Source organism: Dipodomys merriami, unplaced genomic scaffold (genome assembly GCF_024711535.1).
Source record: "Dipodomys merriami isolate MVZ:Mamm:240054 unplaced genomic scaffold, mDipMer1.0.p SCAF_10, whole genome shotgun sequence".
Classification (NCBI taxonomy): domain Eukaryota; kingdom Metazoa; phylum Chordata; class Mammalia; order Rodentia; family Heteromyidae; genus Dipodomys; species Dipodomys merriami.
Genome location: NW_027202271.1, coordinates 46,343,691 through 46,362,881, shown reverse-complemented (window position 1 = coordinate 46,362,881; position 19,191 = coordinate 46,343,691). Strand labels below are relative to the sequence as shown.

The following is a 19,191-nucleotide window of genomic DNA, read 5'->3' as shown; positions in this document are numbered from 1 at the left end:
TTTTTTTTTGTCCTTTCACCTGATTGTCCTGTGTTTTTGTTGATAGGGGTGGTGTTGGTTAAGATATGGTGTCTTTATGTAGTCTAATCTGGCTTCTAACTCAAGTGCTGGGACTACAGGTGTATATCACTACACTGCTCTAGATAATTTTAGTAATATTTAGTAGTCTAGTATTACTAGACCAGTAATATAAGTACATCAAGTTAGTATTCAAAAGTGATTGTTTTTAAATTCTAGGATTGTCTTAGGAAACTCTGGTTATATAATTTATTAATTGTACTAATATCCCTGATTAACCACAGTGCTTCTCAAATTAAGAGTCTTCACAAGCTATTTATTGTGAAGCAGTACTTGTCAGAAGAAAACAGGCATCGTCTCTGCTAAAAATGTCGTGGCTTCTTTATTGCTGCTTCTGATTGTTTGCTTAAATAAGCCTCCGAGTTGCTGCTTTTGCCAGCAGCGTTGGAGGATGGTAGGACTGGTTGCCATGGCAGAATGGAAAGAAGTAAGAAAAGGGCAAAGAGTCAAAGCGGACATCTGGTTGATGGAACATTCTTTTGCCCCCAACAGTTCTGCCACAGAAAGGGATGAATGGCTTGAGGCAATTTCCAGGTCAATAGAAGAATATGCCAAGAAAAAAATCACCTTCTGTCCCAGTAAGAGTCTTGATGAGGTATTGTCTTTTCCTCCTTTGTGTTCCTAGTGCATTTCAAGCAATCTGTCCCTCCTCCTACCTCCTCTTCAAAATAACCATTTCACTGGAGTTTAGAAAAGCAATGTCTTTCAGAGGTAGATTGGTGGCATACGTGTGTCTAATTTCAGAGCTAAGGGTTTTTCCATCTATTAATGCCTAATTGCTTAAGTCTATGATAGCATAATGTAGTGCACTCAGCTTTACATGTTTATATATTTACTGTGTGTGGTGCTGGGTATTTAACCCAGGGCCTTGTTCAAGCTAAGCATGTACTCCCACCAAGTATATTCCAGTCTCTCTGAAGGAAATTTACAAAGTTCAAAATAGTTTGAGAAAGCAGCTCATCAGCTGTCATCCCACCACAAGCATCCTTTTACAGTTAATTTTTTTTTACTATGGTTCATCTTAATATACCCAGAGCACAAAAAAATATAATAATCCACATTTCCTCCCACATCCTTAATGATACCATCAAGCACTGTGATGCTACCAGCAATTAAAAAGGCTTGATTCTGTCTCAGCCTCTGTCACGGAAGTAATCAGAAGTCATTCTTCTGTAGGCAGACTCAGAAAATAAAGAAGAAGTCAGTCCCCTTGGGTCGAAGGCTCCCATTTGGATTCCTGATACCAGAGCCACGATGTGTATGATCTGCACCAGTGAATTCACTCTGACCTGGAGACGGCACCACTGCCGAGCCTGCGGAAAGGTCAGAGGGGGAAATTACCATTCCTAGGGTGACTACTACATATCCAGAAAAAACCAACAACATAGTGATAGCAGAAAACACAGATGTGTTCTCTATAAATGTTTAGGGTTGGGGAAACAGTGAATCTTGTTAGGGAACTTCCCTACTCCTGCCCCTTTATTATGCAGTAGACAATTTTACAACCTCTTGCTTAAATTGACTTTATCTAGATACTAAGTATCTGGTAGCAAGGCCTTTCAGTGTTCATACTGATGATAGTAGGCTTTCTGTTACTATTAAAATACCTGAGATCAATCAAGTTATAAAATGAAAAGTTTTACTTTGGCTCATAGTTTTGGAGGTTTCAGTCCACAACTGACTAGCCCTATTCCAAAGGCCTGTGGTGGCACATACTGATGAGAGCATCTGGCAGGAAAAGTCATCTACTTCATGGATAAGAATTCAAAAGAGAGAGGAAGAGAAGATAGGCCCACAGTCCTTTAGAAAGGCATGTCCCCAACCAAATAGAACCTCCCACTAGGCTTTACCCCCTCCCCACCCCCAGAGTTTCCACTACTTCCCCCTACTACCAAGCTGAGGACCTAGTCTTCAGTATCTGGGCTTTGGGGGGGACATTCCAATCCAAACTTTTTTTGGGGGGTGGGGGTCCAGTCGTGGGGCCTGAACTCTGGGCCTGGGCGCTGTCCCTCAGCTCTTCAGCTCAAGGCTAGCACTCTACCACCCGAGCCACAGTGCCACTTCTGGCTTTTTTCTTTTTGCTTATGTGGTGCTGAGGAATTGAACCCAGGGCCTTATGCATGCAAGGCAAGTGCTCTACCACTGAGCCACCTTCCCAGCCCATCCAATTCAAACTTTTATGATCTTATTAAAAGAATGAGCATAGTGACAATGACAGTTGCTATAAAGATTAAACAAAGATCCATTTAGAGAGAGCATTTATATAGAGTAGAAACTTGGTAGATGAGCAGAGAAATGGCCATTGTAACATTCATGGTTATAACGATGATGATGCTGGTGGTAAATAACACTAACAACATATTCCATGTTAGGCACTGTTCATATATGAACACTATCTAAGCACTATTCATGTATTAACATCTCATGTAGTAAGCACTTAATAATTACCTGTGGTCTTTTTTATAATTTAGCTGTGGTACTGTGCATAGTTATATATATATGTGTGTGTGTGTGTATGTTATATATATATATATATATATGTATACAGATATATATATATATAGATAGATATAGATAGTTCACTATATACCTCAACTGTATGAAATTATGATTTAGTGACTGTGAAACTATTATGGAAACTGAGCACAACTGTCAATTGAAACCTACTTTATGGTTTGGAAAGGAAAGAATTACTTCATTTTAAATGAAATAATTGCACTGTGTTTTCAGATTGTATGTCAGGCTTGTTCATCAAATAAGTATGGTTTGGATTACCTGAAAAATCAACTAGCAAGAGTATGTGAACAGTGTTTCCAAGAATTGCAGAAATTAGGTAAGTGTAAATAAAGATTTAATAAAAATCCTTTTCCTCTCAGATGCTTTCAGACAACCTTCTGAAAGAATAATCTTTGGTATGTTAGGAAGAACTGTTGAAATTTTCTTCAAAATTAACATGCTTTCTTAATTTATGACCATAATTTATTACCTTAATTTAAGATGTGGTAATTCTACAAATCATTGAAGTTTCTTTTTATTTAATGAAAAGGTTTTGCTAAGAAAACTAATTATAGAGGGTTGGGAAGGTGGCTCAGTGGTAGAGCGCTTGCCTTGCATGCCTGAGGCCCTGGGTTCAATTCCTCAGCACCACATAAGAAAAAAGCCGGAAGTGGCACTGTGGCTCAAGTGGTAGAGTGCTAGCCTTGAGCTGAAGAGCTGAGGGACAGTGCCCAGAGTTCAGGCCCCATGACCAGACCCCCCCCGCCCCCCAAAAAAAGAAAACTAATTGTAGAAATGCAGTTACAAAATTAAATGCTTGAACTGGTTAAAAAAACAGAACATTAACTCATAAGTTATTTTGCAGTATATTATTTCTGACAACATTGTGCTAATTTAAGCTGGGCGCTGGTGGCTCACGCCTGTAATCCTAGCTACTCAGGAGGCTGAGATCTGAGGGTCACGGTTCAAAGCCAGCCCGGGCAGGAGAGACTGTGAGACTCCTATCTCCAATAAACCACCAGAAAACCGGAAGTGGCGCTGTAGCTCAAGTGGTAGAGCGCTCGCCTTGAGCTGAAGAGCTGAGGGACAGCGCCCAGGCCCAGAGTTCAAGTCCCACAACCGACAAAAAAAAAAAAAAAAACATTGTGCTAATTTAAAAATCATTTTTATCTACCTGCAAAATAATTCTGTATGGAGATATACAAGGTAGTACTTTCTTGTTATTGATGGTGGTGGTGGTTGTGGGGCTTGAATTCAGGACCTGGGCACTATCTTTGAGCTCTACCACTTGGAGCCATACTGCCACTTCTATTTTCTGGTGGTTAATTAGAGATAAGAGTTTCATGGACTTTCCTGCCTTGCTGGCTTTGAACAGCAATCCTCAGATCTCAGCCTCCTGAGTATCTAGGATTAGAGGTGTGAGCCAGCTTACAAGGTAGTACTTTGTTGGCCTAATTCTAGTTGCTTGGATTGATTTAGTGAGATTTGATTATATACTTACAGGTATTATTATATACTTACAGGTTTTTTTTAATGAAAACAAAATGTGCTTCATACTTGCCTACTTACTGTTAGCATTATTTGCCTACAAGTAATTTGGGAAGAGATCGGTAGTTTAGTTTCTGAAACTTAAACTTTATAAAGATTATCCCTTATGTGCATGGAAAAATAGCTTTTCATTAGTAAATATTACTAACATATCAAACTAGTTGACGTTACTTGGAATCCATGTATTTATAGATTAATAGTTTATTATAGTTTGTGTACATTTTTCAAAATGACACATCTATTTATTCCTTTGTTCTTGGATACATAGTATTATAAGCTGCAGACACTCAAATGGTATCGTTTTATCTTCCTCCCTCATCACTCACATCTATTTGGTTAGTAAATCTTGTCAATTTTATTTCAGAATGTCTGTGTCTTGATTTCTCAATGTCATCTGTAATAATATCTGAGTTACTAATTTCCTAATGGATTTTCCTGCTGCAAACCCCTCTAATCTGGTTACCACCAGACTTACTTTTCTAGATGCAGTCTGTTTACACTGTTTTCTAACCAAAAGAGCCTAAATAGCATTCATGGTTCCTTAGAACCAGCCTGCCTAAGCCTTTTCCCCTATATTATTCCCCCCCCCAGCTTAATTACTATCCAAATAAATGCTATAATTTTACACCTATGTGATGATATGCATACCCCCCCTCCCCCTTGTGTAGTATTCTTCCTTTTTTTACTTGGTAAAATCATTCTTATGCCTAATTGGTCAACTTAAACATTCCCTTCCCTTCCAAGCATTCACTGACCCTCTAAGGTTAGAATTAATTACTGTGGTTCCTATCTGTGTTCACAGCCCTTTTCTAGTACTCTGTTCATTGTGATGTTATTATTTGATCTGGTATCTAGGTACAGAACAATGGATTTTTTTTTTTTTAAGTCAGTAGGTAAGATTTTCTGGATTTACTTTTTTGCCTTTTGTTTTTTGGGATTTTCTTTGGCCAGGCCTGGAGCTTGAACTCAGGACCTGGGTACTGTCCCTGAACTCTTTGTTTAAGGTTAGCACTCTTAACACTTGAGCCACCATTCCACTTCTGGCTTTTTGGAGGTTAATTGGAAATAAGAGTCTCAGACTTTTCTGCTTGGGCTGGCTTCAAACTACAGACCTCAGATATCAACCTCCTGAGTAGCTAGAGTTGCCAGCATCTGGATTTGTATTTACTTTTCTTTCTTTTTCTTTTTTAAGATGGTAGAATATAAGTATTTTTCTTTTCTTTTTTTTTTTTTTTTTTTTGTCGGTCGTGGGGCTTGAACTCTAGGCCTGGGTGCTGTCCCTCAGCTCTTCGGCTCAAGGCTAGTGCTCTACCACTTCAGCCACAGCGCCACTTCCAGTTTTGTGAGTGGTTTATTGGAGATAAGAGTCTCATGGACTTTCCTGCTCAAGCTGGCTTTGAACCTCCATCCTCAGATCTCAGCCTCCTGAGTAGCTAGGATTACAGGCATGAGCCACCAGCTCCTGGCTTTGTATTTCACATTCTAAAGACACAAAAAGATTATCTTGGGCTGGAAAGGTGGCTCAGTGGTACAGTGCTTGCCTTGCATGCATGAGGCCCTGGGTTCGATTCCTCAGCACCACATAAGCAGAACAAGCGCTGTGGCTCAAGTGGTAGAGCACTAGCCTTGAGCTGAAGAGCTGAGGGACAGTGCCCAGGCCCAGAGTTCAGGCCCCACGACCGACACACACACACACACACCCAGGCCCAGAGTTCAGGCCCCATGACACACACACACACACACACACACACACACACACACACACACTCTCTCTCTCTCTCTCTCTCTCTCTCTTTTTACATGGTTTATAGTTAGAAAAACATAAAACATAGCAAAACAAAAGTCTTCCTCGGTTTTCAGTTACCCATTTTTATTTTCTGAGACCCATCATTTTTTTATTTCCTGCTGTTTCTGCTTCTCTTCCTTCTCTTTCTCCATCATCATCTCATCATCATCATCATCGTCGTCATCGTCGTCATCATCGTCATCGTCGTCATCATCGTCTTTCTTGAGTGTCCTTCCATGGATATTTTGTGTAACAGTGTGATTGATTTTGATTTGGTTCAATGCAGAATGCTTAACATAGGCTACTAGGATGTACTTTATTTGTTTTAGGTCACCAGCACTCCCCTAGAATTGGATCTCCTGGAAACCACAAATCTCCTTCAAGTGCCTTATCATCTGTCTTACAAAGTATCCCACCAGGGAGGAGACAGAAAAAAATCCCAGCAGCTCTCAAAGAAGTAAGTGTTAAACCACAATATAATACAGCTGAATTATTCATCTTTCATATTATTCATTTTTCTATGGTTAAGAAAGAAGTTATTTCCCATTACTATGAATTTTAATACTGGTGAGGGATACGGCTGATGCCTCACAATCTTGTCTTGTCTCCCTGAAGACCTGAGTCATTTAGAAAATGGCTGCTGAAAGGATTTGGTTATAGAATTGAGAGAAAGTAAACAGAAGTTGGGCACACATGGCTTTTTAAAAGCTACTTTGAGACTTATGGGCCCCACTGATTATCAGGGCCCCACGGGTTATTACATGAGGGGGTCTTCTCCTAAGGGACGAAGTCCAAAGAATAATTTCAGGCATTTCATTAGCATCACATGGTCTGCACATAATATATAAATTGTCCATCATAAAGTATACAGTTAAATGGTATTTAGAGCATTCACGTTGGGCATATCATCATATCTTTCTAGTTTAGAAGCTTTTTTTAATCTATCCAGTATCCTTCTACCCCCTTATAACCTCTAATCTTTCTATCTCTCTGGCATAGACAATGACTATTCTCAATATATCCTATAAAAGGAATCATATAGTATGGGCTAGAGCTGAAGAGCTATAATACTGATGTATGCTATGACAGTATTTCTGAGGTTCATCTAAGTCTATACCACAGGTTACCCATTCAACCCTGAATGAACATTTAGGTCGTTTCTACCTTTTTTTTGGCCAGTCCTGGGGCATGAACTCAGAGTCTGGGTGCTCTCCTTGAGCCTCTTTGTGCTCAAGGCTAGCACTCTACTACTTGAGCCACAGTGCCATTTCTGACTTTCTCTGAGTATTTTATTGGAGTAGGAATCTCAGAGATTTTTCTGCCTGGGCTGGCTTTGAGCTGTGATCCTCACATCTCAGCCTCCTGAGCAGTTAGGATTACAGGCGTTAGCCACTGGTACCCAGCTTGTTTCCATTTTTTGACTATTATAAATGGTACTGCCATAAAAGTTCATACAGATTCATGTATCTTGGGATTATACTTAATAGACTTACATGTTTATATGGCAATTTAACCTTGAGACACTGGGAAGTTGTGTTTTGTTTCACAGTGCGAGGTATTGAACCAAAGCCTCACATATCCTAGTGCTTGCCACTGAGCTCTGCCCCTCCTGGTGTATTCTTCATTAATGTTCAAATATTTCTGGAACCCCCTCATTTTATAATTACATGCTGAGCCTCATTCAAAACAGTCTTAAGTACTATTTTGAAAATAATGAAAAATTTAGAGTCAGGTAAAGTTAACATCAATTTTATTGTTAAGGATTAACAGAGGAATATTCATGGGCACTTACTGTTGCTTATTGAGTGGCTGGTAAATTAGTTCTAAAGATGGAATATAATATTTTGAACAAGAGTTTAACAGTTACATAAATACACAGTATTCAATGTAACTTTAAGCATAATCTCATTTGATAATCATCATCGAGTTTACCTCTGTTTTGCTATATAACAAATTAAAACAAAGTGTCTTAAGATATCATGAGTATATTATCTCAGGAGTGTAGGCATGTTTAGCTGTGACTTCCACAGGAATATGAGCTTTAGGCCACTATTGAATGTTATCTGGTGAAGGATCTGTTTCATAACTCATTTAAGTTTTAACATAATTAATTTCCTTGCATTATTAGACTGAGGGCCCTTTGCTGCTTGTTACAATATCAGCAACTTCTCTCATGGGCCTCCCAACATAGCTACAAGAAACTCTATAAAACCAGTGTTTTGGCAAGGTGGCCTCTTACATAATCATGGAGCTGATATACCATTACCTTCACCTTATTCTTTTTGGTAGAAGTGAGTCACAGGTTCTGGCTATGCTCAAGGGGAAGATGTAGTGCAATGTGTGAGGCAAGGATCATGGGAAGCCACTATAGAGTGTGCTCATCACACCACTGATAAGGCAAATCCTGAACTTGATTTCTTTAAATATTCTTACTGAATTTAAGATAAACACAACTGAATTATCAGATTAGATTCACCGAAAGTTTATTTTTTTTCTTTTTGTTTGTCGTGGGGCCTGAACTCTGGGCCTGAGTGCTGTCCCTCAGCTCTTCAGTTCAAGGCCAGTGCTCTACCACTTGAGCCACAACACCACTTCTGGCTTTTTTCTTTTTGCTTATGTGGTGCTGAGGAATCAAACCCAGGGCCTCATGCATGCAAGGCAAGCACTCTACCACTGAGCCACCTTCCCAGCCCAAAAGTTTATTTTCTTTTAGCATGAAGACTAAAACGTTTTCAGCATTTCATGAAGCAAAGATAAACTTTTAGGCTATAATCTGGAAAGCAAAGATTGATACGTAAAGTCTTGCCATTATTAGAATTTTCAATCAACTCTGATAGTACACATCTGTGATAGGTAGAGGCAAGAGGATCTCAAGTTCTAGGTAAGCTTGAGGTTTATAGTGCAATAATCTAAAACAAAAATTTAGAAAAGTTCTATTTACTATTCTTTTGAATGTTTTTTGAAATACAAAAAATTATTTTAGACACAATGTTGAAGATTTAGGTGATTTTCCCCTAAGAAGAATAGATTATTAATAGTCCTTAAAATTCAGCTTTTGAAAAGCATTCTGTAGGGCTTATGTCATATTTCTTCTACCAAATCAGAAAATACAGATGAACCCACAAAAAATACAAGCACAAATGCATGAAGGAATTAACAGCTAAAATTCTAGAATTGCTTCCAAAAGACAGAGTTTTTATACTCATGTTTATAGAAGTATTCAAATTATATTACAACAGCCTTTGAAAATATCATTTCATTCTGAAATATTCGATTGCTATAGAACTGCTTTCAATGTCTAATGATTGTGAACAACTGTTGGTCTGAAAACCATTTAACTGTGTCTCTTATCTAGGTATCAGCAAACACAGAAGACTCTTCTATGAGTGGCTACTTGTACAGATCAAAGGGCAATAAAAAAACATGGAAGCATTTGTGGTTTGTCATAAAAAACAAAGTATTATATACCTACGCTGCAAGTGAGGTAAGACATGAAATATAAAGATGAACAATTTAGGGATCTTATATTTATATTGTCTTACTCCCCTTACTGTCCCTTCCCCAAACCTTTTTTGCTCCGTCCCTTCCATCTGTTCCCCTTCTCTCCCCTTCCCTCCAAGTGCTGGAGATGAACCCACGGCCAAAGGACTGCTAGGGACACACTTTTTCACTGAGATATAACCCTAACCTCCTTTATTGCTTTGCTTTTGGAGTGCTGCATTTTTTTTTGTTTTTGTTTTTGTTTTTGGTCGGTCATGGGGCTTGAACTCTGGGCCTGGGTGCTGTCCCTCAGCTCTTCAGCTCAAGGCGAGCACTCTACCACTTGAGCTACAGACAGCGCCACTTCTGGTTTTCAAGTGGTTTATTGGAGATAAGAGTTTCATGGACTTTCCTGCCCAGGCTGGCTTTCAACCGTGATCCTCAGATCTCAGCCTCCTGAATAGCTAGGATTACAGGCGTGAGCCACCAGCGCCCCGCGGAGTGCTGCCATTTTTAATGGGAACAATCTTACTCTTTACTTAGGGAGTTGTCACTTAATTGTTAGAAATTTCTCACAGAGCTTCTTATCCTTTCTGCCAAGTTCTCTTGAATGTCATTCTCCAGACTGTCCTCAGATTGTAATAATCCAGCATCAGCATAGATGATATAGGCTTTTGGGTTATAAAGTTTCTTCTAACTGTGGCTAGATAGCTGATCCCTATGTTCTAACAGCCATGAAAACCTCTAGAGTACAAGCTCCTTAGAGCTAGGCAAATCATTTAGCTGTTTTCTCCACATATAAAATGAAGGCAGTGTAATCACCTACTTTCTCTGACTATAGGGAAAATAATATGAAATAAAATTGTGAACATGTTGAAAGAGGTACAGTATCTGGCAGATGGATGAAAGTGGCTCAACAAATATTGTTGAATAAATAAAAATAACTTGCTAGGATTAACATTTTATATGTGTATATGAGATTAAGTGAATGCTATATATGTCAATATTCCAATCTTGAAATGTGTCTCAATCTAAAAGTCCATCTTCATTTGTGTGTTGTTAAATTAGGACGTGGCAGCTTTGGAGAGTCAGCCTTTATTAGGATTCACGGTCAGTCAAGTCAAAGATGAAAATTCAGAGTCTAAAGTATTTCAGTTACTGCACAAAAATATGCTATTTTATGTATTCAAAGCAGATGATGCTCACTCAGCTCAGAAGTAAGTACTGTGGACATATTTTCCTCTTGTACACAAGATTTCAAGTTGTCACGTTAAATTATTGATTGTATTTTTATTGATTGATTGTTGGTTGTGGGGCTTGAATTCAGGGCCTGGGTACTGTCCCTGAGCTTTTGTGCTCAAGACTGATGCTCTACCACTTTGAGCCACAGCTCCATTTAGGGTTGTCTGGTTGAAGCTAGCCCAAGCAGGAAAGGCCATGAGATTCTTATCGCCAGTAACTATTCAGAAAAGTCAGAAGTGGTGCTGAGGCTCAAGTGGTAGAGCACTAACCTTGAGCACAGAGACTCAGGGACAGCATCCAGGCCCCTTAGTTCAAGCCCCAGGATGGGCAAAAACAAACAAACAAAAATCTCAAAACTGTCCTGCCCAGGCAGTCTTTGAACTGCCATCCTCAGATCTCTGCCTCCTGAATTATTAGGATTATATGTGTGAGCCACCAGCACCCAGCAAATGATTTTAAAGGGACCTACTTTAAGACAGGGGAAAGCTCAGAATTTAAATAAAAGATCCAAATTAGACAGACAAAACATGTGTTATTCAAATACTTCAGAATTGTTTTAAAACTAAGCAAGAATATTTGGAGGCAGAGTTGCAAACAGATGGCCTTGTATAAATGTGTCCACACAGGGAAGGGAAGGCCTCACCTCTTCTAGGAGGGTAAGACTCTTCCCTCCATATGTTCTGGGATTTGGCAGTCCACTCATTCGATTGTACCATGGACCATAGGAGTTGAAACAGCTGCTTGCCAACTAACTTTAGGGACAAAGTCAAACATATTAAGAGGCTCCATGCTGCTCTCAGTGATGTAGTAAATTTTAGATTGTTAAAAACTGGAATAGTTTCCAAAATTGCAAAATTAGGTGTTATGAGGATAAAAGATGCATATTTGTATTTGTGAAATCAACAAAACAGCTCAATTCATTTCTCTTTCATTTTATTTTTACTTTGGCTTATAAAATACACATTGTATTTTATGTTTGATGCTCAGCCCAGCTACTGTGGGTAATGGAACTATCATTACCTTATGTAACTTTAACCCCTCTGTACATTATTTTTACAATAAAAAAGTATTTAAAAAAAAAGAAATCACATCTCAAGTCCCAGGGATTCACAAACTTGAGCTGTAACACTTGGCTTATTTTCATTTGTCAGGATAAGGTCCCACTCTAGCCCAAGCTATCCTGGGAATCACTATATAGCCTAGGCTGACTTCAAACTCAAGATCCTCCCCCACTCCCACCACCACCCCAGTACTAGGATTGCCAGTGTACTTAGCCCCTGATGAATATTTTAATATTATGTTATTTTGCTATTTTTTTCTGTAAACATTAGCTGAAAATAGTAATTGTTCATTGTTACTGTTAGATATTACCTTTTAATAAGCATGATTTTTTTTTTGCTTGTCCCATTAGATTAATACTATAGAAATTCAGGCAGGTAGAATTAAATGTAGTAGAGAAAGCAAACTTGCTCATTTATAGTTTATAATTTATCCAATTTAAATAGTAAATTTCTCTGCTAGGTTATTAAGAGCATATGAGTTTGATTTTTCATACATGATAGAATATCAAAATGTATTAATTTTGTTGGGAAATTTTTGAACTTGTAAAAAGACTTGTTTACAACTTATGCTGTTTATATTCAAAAGTTAAAAGTTTTGAAAACTCTATCCTTGAAACTTGAACTGAATCTGTCATGGGCTACTCATGATTGATTAGCAATTTCAATGTCAAGTTTTCCTAATTCTCAGGATCTCTTCTGTACAGAATTTACTACTGATAAAAATTATATATCAGGAAAGAAAACAATAGGTTTAGAAGCAATTACACAGGAAGGGAGGTGACTGCCCCTGTGTCTTCTAACTTAATTGCAGCTGTATACATTGTCAGACAAAGCTTTGAGACTAAAAGATTTTAGAAAGACTTCTGTGAAATTCTGAAATGCATGCAGAACTCTGATCATCTGGGAGTGGACTAAATGTCTGATTCCTTTAAAATACTGGAGCAATTAAATCAGGACTATAAAAACACACAAAGTGTGTTAAGTGTGGCTCCTTCCTCATGCCTTACAGAAGATACTCATTTTAATAGGACAAATTTTGGACTAAATAAAAGGTCACTTCATGTATGCAAACATTCCAATGTGCTGTAGGAAAGAATATGCTGTTAGGGTAATCTGGTCCACAGGCTAAGCTATTACCTATAGTCTCTTCAGATGTATCAGTGATTGGGTTGTACAAATCTAACAGATTTTTCTATCAATAGGTGGATAGAAGCATTTCAGGAAGGCACAATATTGTAGCAGTATTGGTTTCATTTCTTCTGTGATTCCAAGGATGTGAATTCATCAGAATGGAGTAAAAGCAATTCAAACATTAATAATGAACTGCCAAGATAAATCTAACCAAACTATTCATCACATTTAAGAAGTTATTTTTTAGGTATATGTAGCTATTTTTTAAAGTTTGTTTTTCATACGTGTTATTTATTAAAATTTTGATGTTTACTTGATGGTCAGAATTATTTTTGACATTCACACTGAATTATAATGTAGTATTTCTTTAGAGACCAGAAAACTTGCCTTGTACTGTATGTATTTGTTATACTGCCCACACTGCTGTTTTCTCTTTTACATTAGGTGACATTTTCCCTAGTGGTAGAGCTTTGTAAGTAAAAATCACAACTCAAGGAGCAAACTTCCATGCAGTGTTTGGTTTAGAAATCATGATTATATCAAATGGCTGGTAAAAAAAAAAAATTCATGTCTTTCAATCATAACATTAGATGAATTTTTGCTATCTCTTAGTAGAAAAACATATGGCCATCTGCTACCTCAGTAACTGAAATGCAATTCCAGTAATTTAGCTGAAGTATTTCTACTTTCTGAACGTCTTTGGGCATGAATTAATGGTATATCATCAAAGCAAAGGGATAGAAATCTGAATTTGTTCCAATTGTAAGAATGGGGATGCTTTTCTTTGCAAAGGGATACAATGATTTTATGGGCTTTTCCTTTAGTACATTCTTTTTTTAAAGCTAGTTCAACACAAAAATTATTATATTTTTAATATAATATATTACACAATATCCCTTACTATTGTAAGAAACATATCAGTAGTATTAAGACCTAAAAAGAATGTTAATTCCTATAATATTGTGTTTTTAAAAATGAACTGGAATTACCATATCAGAAAAACACAAAATCTAAGCCAGTATTACATTAAATTGTATATTTTTGGAGAGTTTTTTTTTATCATTTTATGATATGGCCTGCTTAGTAATTAAAATAATTTATTTTTTTAACTGTCTGTACAACTCATTAGAAAAGATTTACAATGGCTGGGAATGTGATTAGTGGGACACTGCTTGCCTAGCATGCATGAAACCCTGGGTTCGATTCCTCAGTACCACATACACAAAAAAAGCCAGAAGTGGCGCTGTGGCTCAACTGGTAGAGTGCTAGTGCTGAGCAAAAGATGCTCAGGGACAGTGCCCACACCTGCCCTGAGCTCAAGCCACAGAACTGCATTTATATATATATAAGTATTCATTCGGTATACTTTTTGTTTAACATCTGAACAACCTTGTTCACAAAATTGTTGATCAGCAAAAAGATGAAATTTCCACTAAAGTCCTGATTTTCATAATGTACATTTTGTTGACTGAGTTTAAATTATAAATTATCTTAAGAGCAAAGTTATCCATAAAATATTTCATTAAAGTGTACAAAGTTTTTCCTATCTGCTTCTTTATTAAAGATTTCCTAGCCAGGCGCCAGTGGCTTATGCCTGTAATCCTAGCTACTCAGGAGGCTAAGATCTGAGGATAGGGGTTCGAAGCCAGCCCACGCAGGAAATGCCAAGAGACTCATCTCCAGTTAACCACCAGAAAACTGAAAATGGAGCTGTGGCTCAAAGTGGTAGATTGCTAGCCTTGAGTGAAAGAGCTCAGGGACAGTACTCAGCACCCAGTTCAAGCCCCATGACCATGTGCTCTCAGAAGTCAAGAGAATTACTGAATCCTGAGACCTTGTGGACATTGTTTTCTGCAAACAAATGATCTAGAGTTGGCAGCTATAGTTTTTCCTGACCATATCTAGTTTTGGCATCACTGCAAACTGTGCAACCTCACACACAACTCTTAACATACCATCTTTCCAAGTCTTTTCTCTCATACAGGTAAACTAATATTTCTTGGTGCTCACATTACTCAAAATGACATGAATAAATCTTCCATATTAAACTCTTTGCAGCTTATACTGTACTCTCTTTGGAGGCCAAGATGTACCTTTCTATTTCATTGTCTGGCAATTATCACTGTCTCTCATTTAGTAAAACAACAAGTTATTTAGAGATCAGCCCCGTCCTCTTTGGTCTCTCAGCCTATGACTATATTATTTGGCTTATGCCTCAAAAATCTAAGAAATAACTATGAGGCTGCTGTATCTTTTGATACTTTGCTGAATCAAGAAACAGTTCTAAATAAACAACACACACACACAAACACAAACAGAAGACAAAGCTAGTACAAATGTTCAGAAATTCATGTCTGGCTGATTGTATTAACTGTTTACTTAGCTCTGGAAGAGTTTTTAACAAGCTTGGGTGCCCATGGCTCACGCCTATAATCCCAGCTACTCAGGAGGCTGAGATCTGAGGATCTCGGTTTGAAGCCAGACAGGATAGGAAAGGCTGAGAGACTCTTAGTTTCAATTAACCACCAGAAAACCAGAAGTAGTACTGTGTCTAAAGTGGTAGAGTGCTCATTCTGAGCTGAAGAGCTCAGGGCCAATGCCTGGGCCCAGAGTTCAAGCTCCACAACTGGCAGGCTCCTCTCTCTCTCTCTCTCTCTCTCTCTCTCTCTCTCTCTCTCTCTCTCTCTCTCTCTCTCTCTCTCTCTCTCTCTCTCTCTCTCTCTCTCTCCTCCCTCCCTCCCTCCCTCTCTCTCTCTCTCTCTCTCTCTCTCTCTCTCTCTCTCTCTCTCTTTCTCTCTTTCTCCCCCCCCCCCCTTCCCATGGACAATCTTCCTGCCTCAGACTTTTTAATGCTGGGATTATCAGATCTGTGCCATCACATCCAGCCCTGGCACAAATCTTTCAAAAAACATCACTTGACAGCTATTGACAGCTAACATGCTAAAGGAAAAAATAATAGTGATTGTAGTCCATAAATGGATCTATTACATAGGTACATGTGCTGCCGGAACATTTCTTCAGGCATCTTCTATTTGTAAAGAGAGAGAAGAGCAACTAAAAAGCTAAGAAGGATGCTGAAATTAACCTAGACAAGGGATGTTAGGCTGAATGAGGGTAAGGACAGCATTGTTAGTGAGTGGCCCTAACCAGTGCACCTTCTTTATCTGCAGCAGTCAGGAATGCAGAGAATGCCTCCCCTAAGTCCTAAGAAAATGAGAATGATTTGTTTTCTCATCATCCCACATTTTTTAACCTTTTTCCAACCTCTTCTCCAGTTTTTGAATGTATTTACTGTCCTTTGGCTGCCCCAAATACTTCTCTTTTCCAGCCTGATTCTTTTGAGTTTGAAGTTGTATCTATTTAAATACAGTCATCACATCAGACTTCTTCATAGTAGGCTGTCAGCATACTACTATTAACTGGGGAAGACAGCTTTATAATTTTACTAGCCAAGTATATGTTTTAAAATTTGTAGTAGGGTATCTGGAAATGAGAAAGCTTCATATTTGGAAATTTAGTTACAATATTGAAATATTATTGTGGTGTATACAATATGTCTTGGAGTGTGCATCCATTGTGCTCAGCTTTGGAATAGTTTGAGATCCACTGCAGTTAAGTATAATCACCATGCTCTCCCAGAGGGTGAGTCTTAATTTGTCCTGTTATATTCTACACTTGAAGATAGGTATTGAATTTTAATATATCACTTTCTCCTGTGACACTAAGAGAAAATTATTTGTTCAGTTCAATCACTAGAATAAAGCAACGACAGACTCTCCTTTTGTGTTTGAGACAGTGTCTCTCAATCTTTCACATTATAGGCACAGGCACAGGCATCACCATAACTGGCTTAAGGACAGGACTTTTAATCTACAATGTGGTCCCCAAATCCCTCATTCTAGTTCAAGTCTTAGACCTATTCTCTCCATTGTCCTACAAAGCCCTGTTTACAGACCACATTTCCAATAGCTATTGAATATCCAGGTGAGTTTTCAAGCAATTTGAATTTCATATGACATCCAACTTATTCTTTTCCTATTCAATTGTTTTCTTATGAAATATAGACTCCATAAAAGTTCCAAAATCTGCTTCTAAGCCTCAGGAATAATTTTGTAATATTCTAGTATCCTTTCGTTTGTCATTGCCCTGCTGCAAGTCCTTGTTACGTCTTCCCAATGATTGCTATTACTTTTCTTCTGGGCTAGGGGTGTAGGACAGTGGCGAACAGTTGTCTAGCATGCACAGGCTACACAAATTTCAATGCCTTCTTATGGTCCATTTTAAACTGTTCGAGTTCACTTCCAAAAGCATGATTCTAATGTAATTTAATCTTTACTCTTAAGTTTTCAGTGACATTCACTGTGGCTTAGCATGAAACAATTCCTCTGGTCAAACATAGACCTTATCTAACCCTACCCTAACCTGTGTTTACAGTATTTTGATTTTTCATTCAACTTCAGCCCCATCTTTGTCTGCTTATCTCACATTTCTTTGTTTGTTGGTTGGTTGGTTTTTTTGGTTTTTTGCCAGTCATGGGGCCTGAACTCTGGGCCCGGGCATTGTCCCTCAGCTCTTCAGCTCAAGGCAAGAGCTCTACCACTTGAGCCACAGCACCACTTCCTGCTTTTTCTGCTTATATGGTGCTGAGGAATGGAACCCAGGGCCTCATGCATGCAAGTCAAGCACTCTACCACTGAGCCACCTTCCCAGCCCTATCTCACATTTCTTTATAACAGATGATCTTAATCTTTTTCTCCTTGTTCCTTCAGACTAGATCCAGTCTTTCCTTTTTTTTTTGTCCGTCATGGGGCTTGAACTGTGGGCACTGTCCCTGCGCTCTTCAGCTCAAGGCATGTGCTCTACTGCTGGAGCCACAGAGCCACTTTGGTTTTCTAGTGCTTTATTGGAGATAAGAGTCTCACAGACTTTCTTGCCCGGGCTGGCTTTGAACCGAGATCCTCAGATCTCAGCCTCCTGAGTAGCTAGGATCACAGGTGTGAGCCACCGGTGCCCGATTCCTTTTTTTTTTTTTTTAAGTCCAAGACTGGAACTTGAACTCTGTACTTGATGCTATTGCTCAATGGCTAGCTTTCTACCAACTGGGCCATGCCTCTCTTTCCTATGTCCTATAGTCTTTACTTCATTAACATCACATTCTGTTCCTTAAAACAACTTCTCTTGTTCATTTATGATTCCCTTGTTACACCTGGCACAGTGCCTGCAATGAGCACTCAGTATTTGCTGACTTAAATGCCTTCCTATAGATTCCTAAGAAATGCTGCCACTACACACACACCATCTGGAGTTACCACTTTTAATGTCATTTTCTACAGGAATCTTATCTGTGACTTTTTTTCCTATAAGAGGAGTTTCTACTAGATTTTTTTTTAAATGTTGTTGAGTTTTAAAAAGCTTAACTGTCGAATTCCTTTTTCTTTGGGGCGGGGTAAGGAATGAAGGAAAGACAAGTTTGCCTTCCATAGAAACTGTTTATACATGTAACAATACTGTTTTTTAAAAGACAATGTATTACTACAAACACTAACAGTTTGTATCTTGTCTATGTAAAGATATAGATCATTTATAATTAAAAATTATTGTATATAGTGTTAATATGTATATTTCTACAAAATAAATTGACTCATATCTACTGCTGGTGTGCTGATTTCTAAGCCATTCCTTTTCTTAGAGTGACACATTTAAAGATGAACCTCACTAATCTCTTTGTAACTGAACCAGAATTAAGTGGCTTTTACTAATAAGTTTTAGTAAGTCAACTTACCATGACTTAAGTGCATTAACTGGATGATAAAGGATAGCTACCAGCACTTCAGGTATGCCTATTATGCACTGAGCATAGCCAAAGGGTATCAGATGAACTTTTTCCACTGAACATACAATGTATTTTCATAACTGTTACCTTTGAGAACAGATAAAGTTTACTGAGGCAGGGAGGGGGAGGGAAGGACTGCCTTATAACCAAGAATTGGCAAGAAATGATTCATGAATGAAGCATGACACGTGTGAGGGAACATTGTGTAGCTCTTTTTCTGGTTCCAGAGGAAAATGACAAATATTCTCATCTCTGCACACATTTGAATTTCCTAAACTGAGTTTCTGTCCTCAATCTGGCCGCTTTTCTACAGTGCTCATCAATCTAGATAAAAAAAAAATTTCCAGGTCGGGGCTGGGAAGATGGCACAGTGGTAGAGCACTTGCCTTGCATGCTTGAGACCCTGGGTTCGATTCCTTAGCACCACATAAGCATAAAGAAACAAGCCGGAAGTGGCGCTGTGGCTCAAGTGGTAGAGCACTAGCCTTGAGCTGAAGAGCTGAGGGACAGCGCCTAGGCCCAGAGTTCAGGCCCCA

At 38.5% G+C, this 19,191-nt stretch overlaps 1 protein-coding gene across 1 annotated transcript in view; it reads left to right on the top strand.

Moving 5' to 3' along the window:
* Positions 1–15,527, top strand: part of Fgd6 (FYVE, RhoGEF and PH domain containing 6) — a 109,372-nt gene extending 93,845 nt beyond the window's left edge. Inside the window, exons 15-21 of the mRNA XM_069990272.1 lie at positions 571–673; positions 1,255–1,401; positions 2,809–2,911; positions 6,238–6,365; positions 9,264–9,392; positions 10,457–10,605; positions 12,894–15,527. Of these exons, the coding sequence (XP_069846373.1) occupies positions 571–673; positions 1,255–1,401; positions 2,809–2,911; positions 6,238–6,365; positions 9,264–9,392; positions 10,457–10,605; positions 12,894–12,930 (796 nt within the window). The 3' untranslated portion in view covers positions 12,931–15,527. The remainder of the gene's footprint in view (positions 1–570; positions 674–1,254; positions 1,402–2,808; positions 2,912–6,237; positions 6,366–9,263; positions 9,393–10,456; positions 10,606–12,893) is intronic.
* The last annotated feature ends 3,664 nt before the right edge of the window (positions 15,528–19,191 follow it).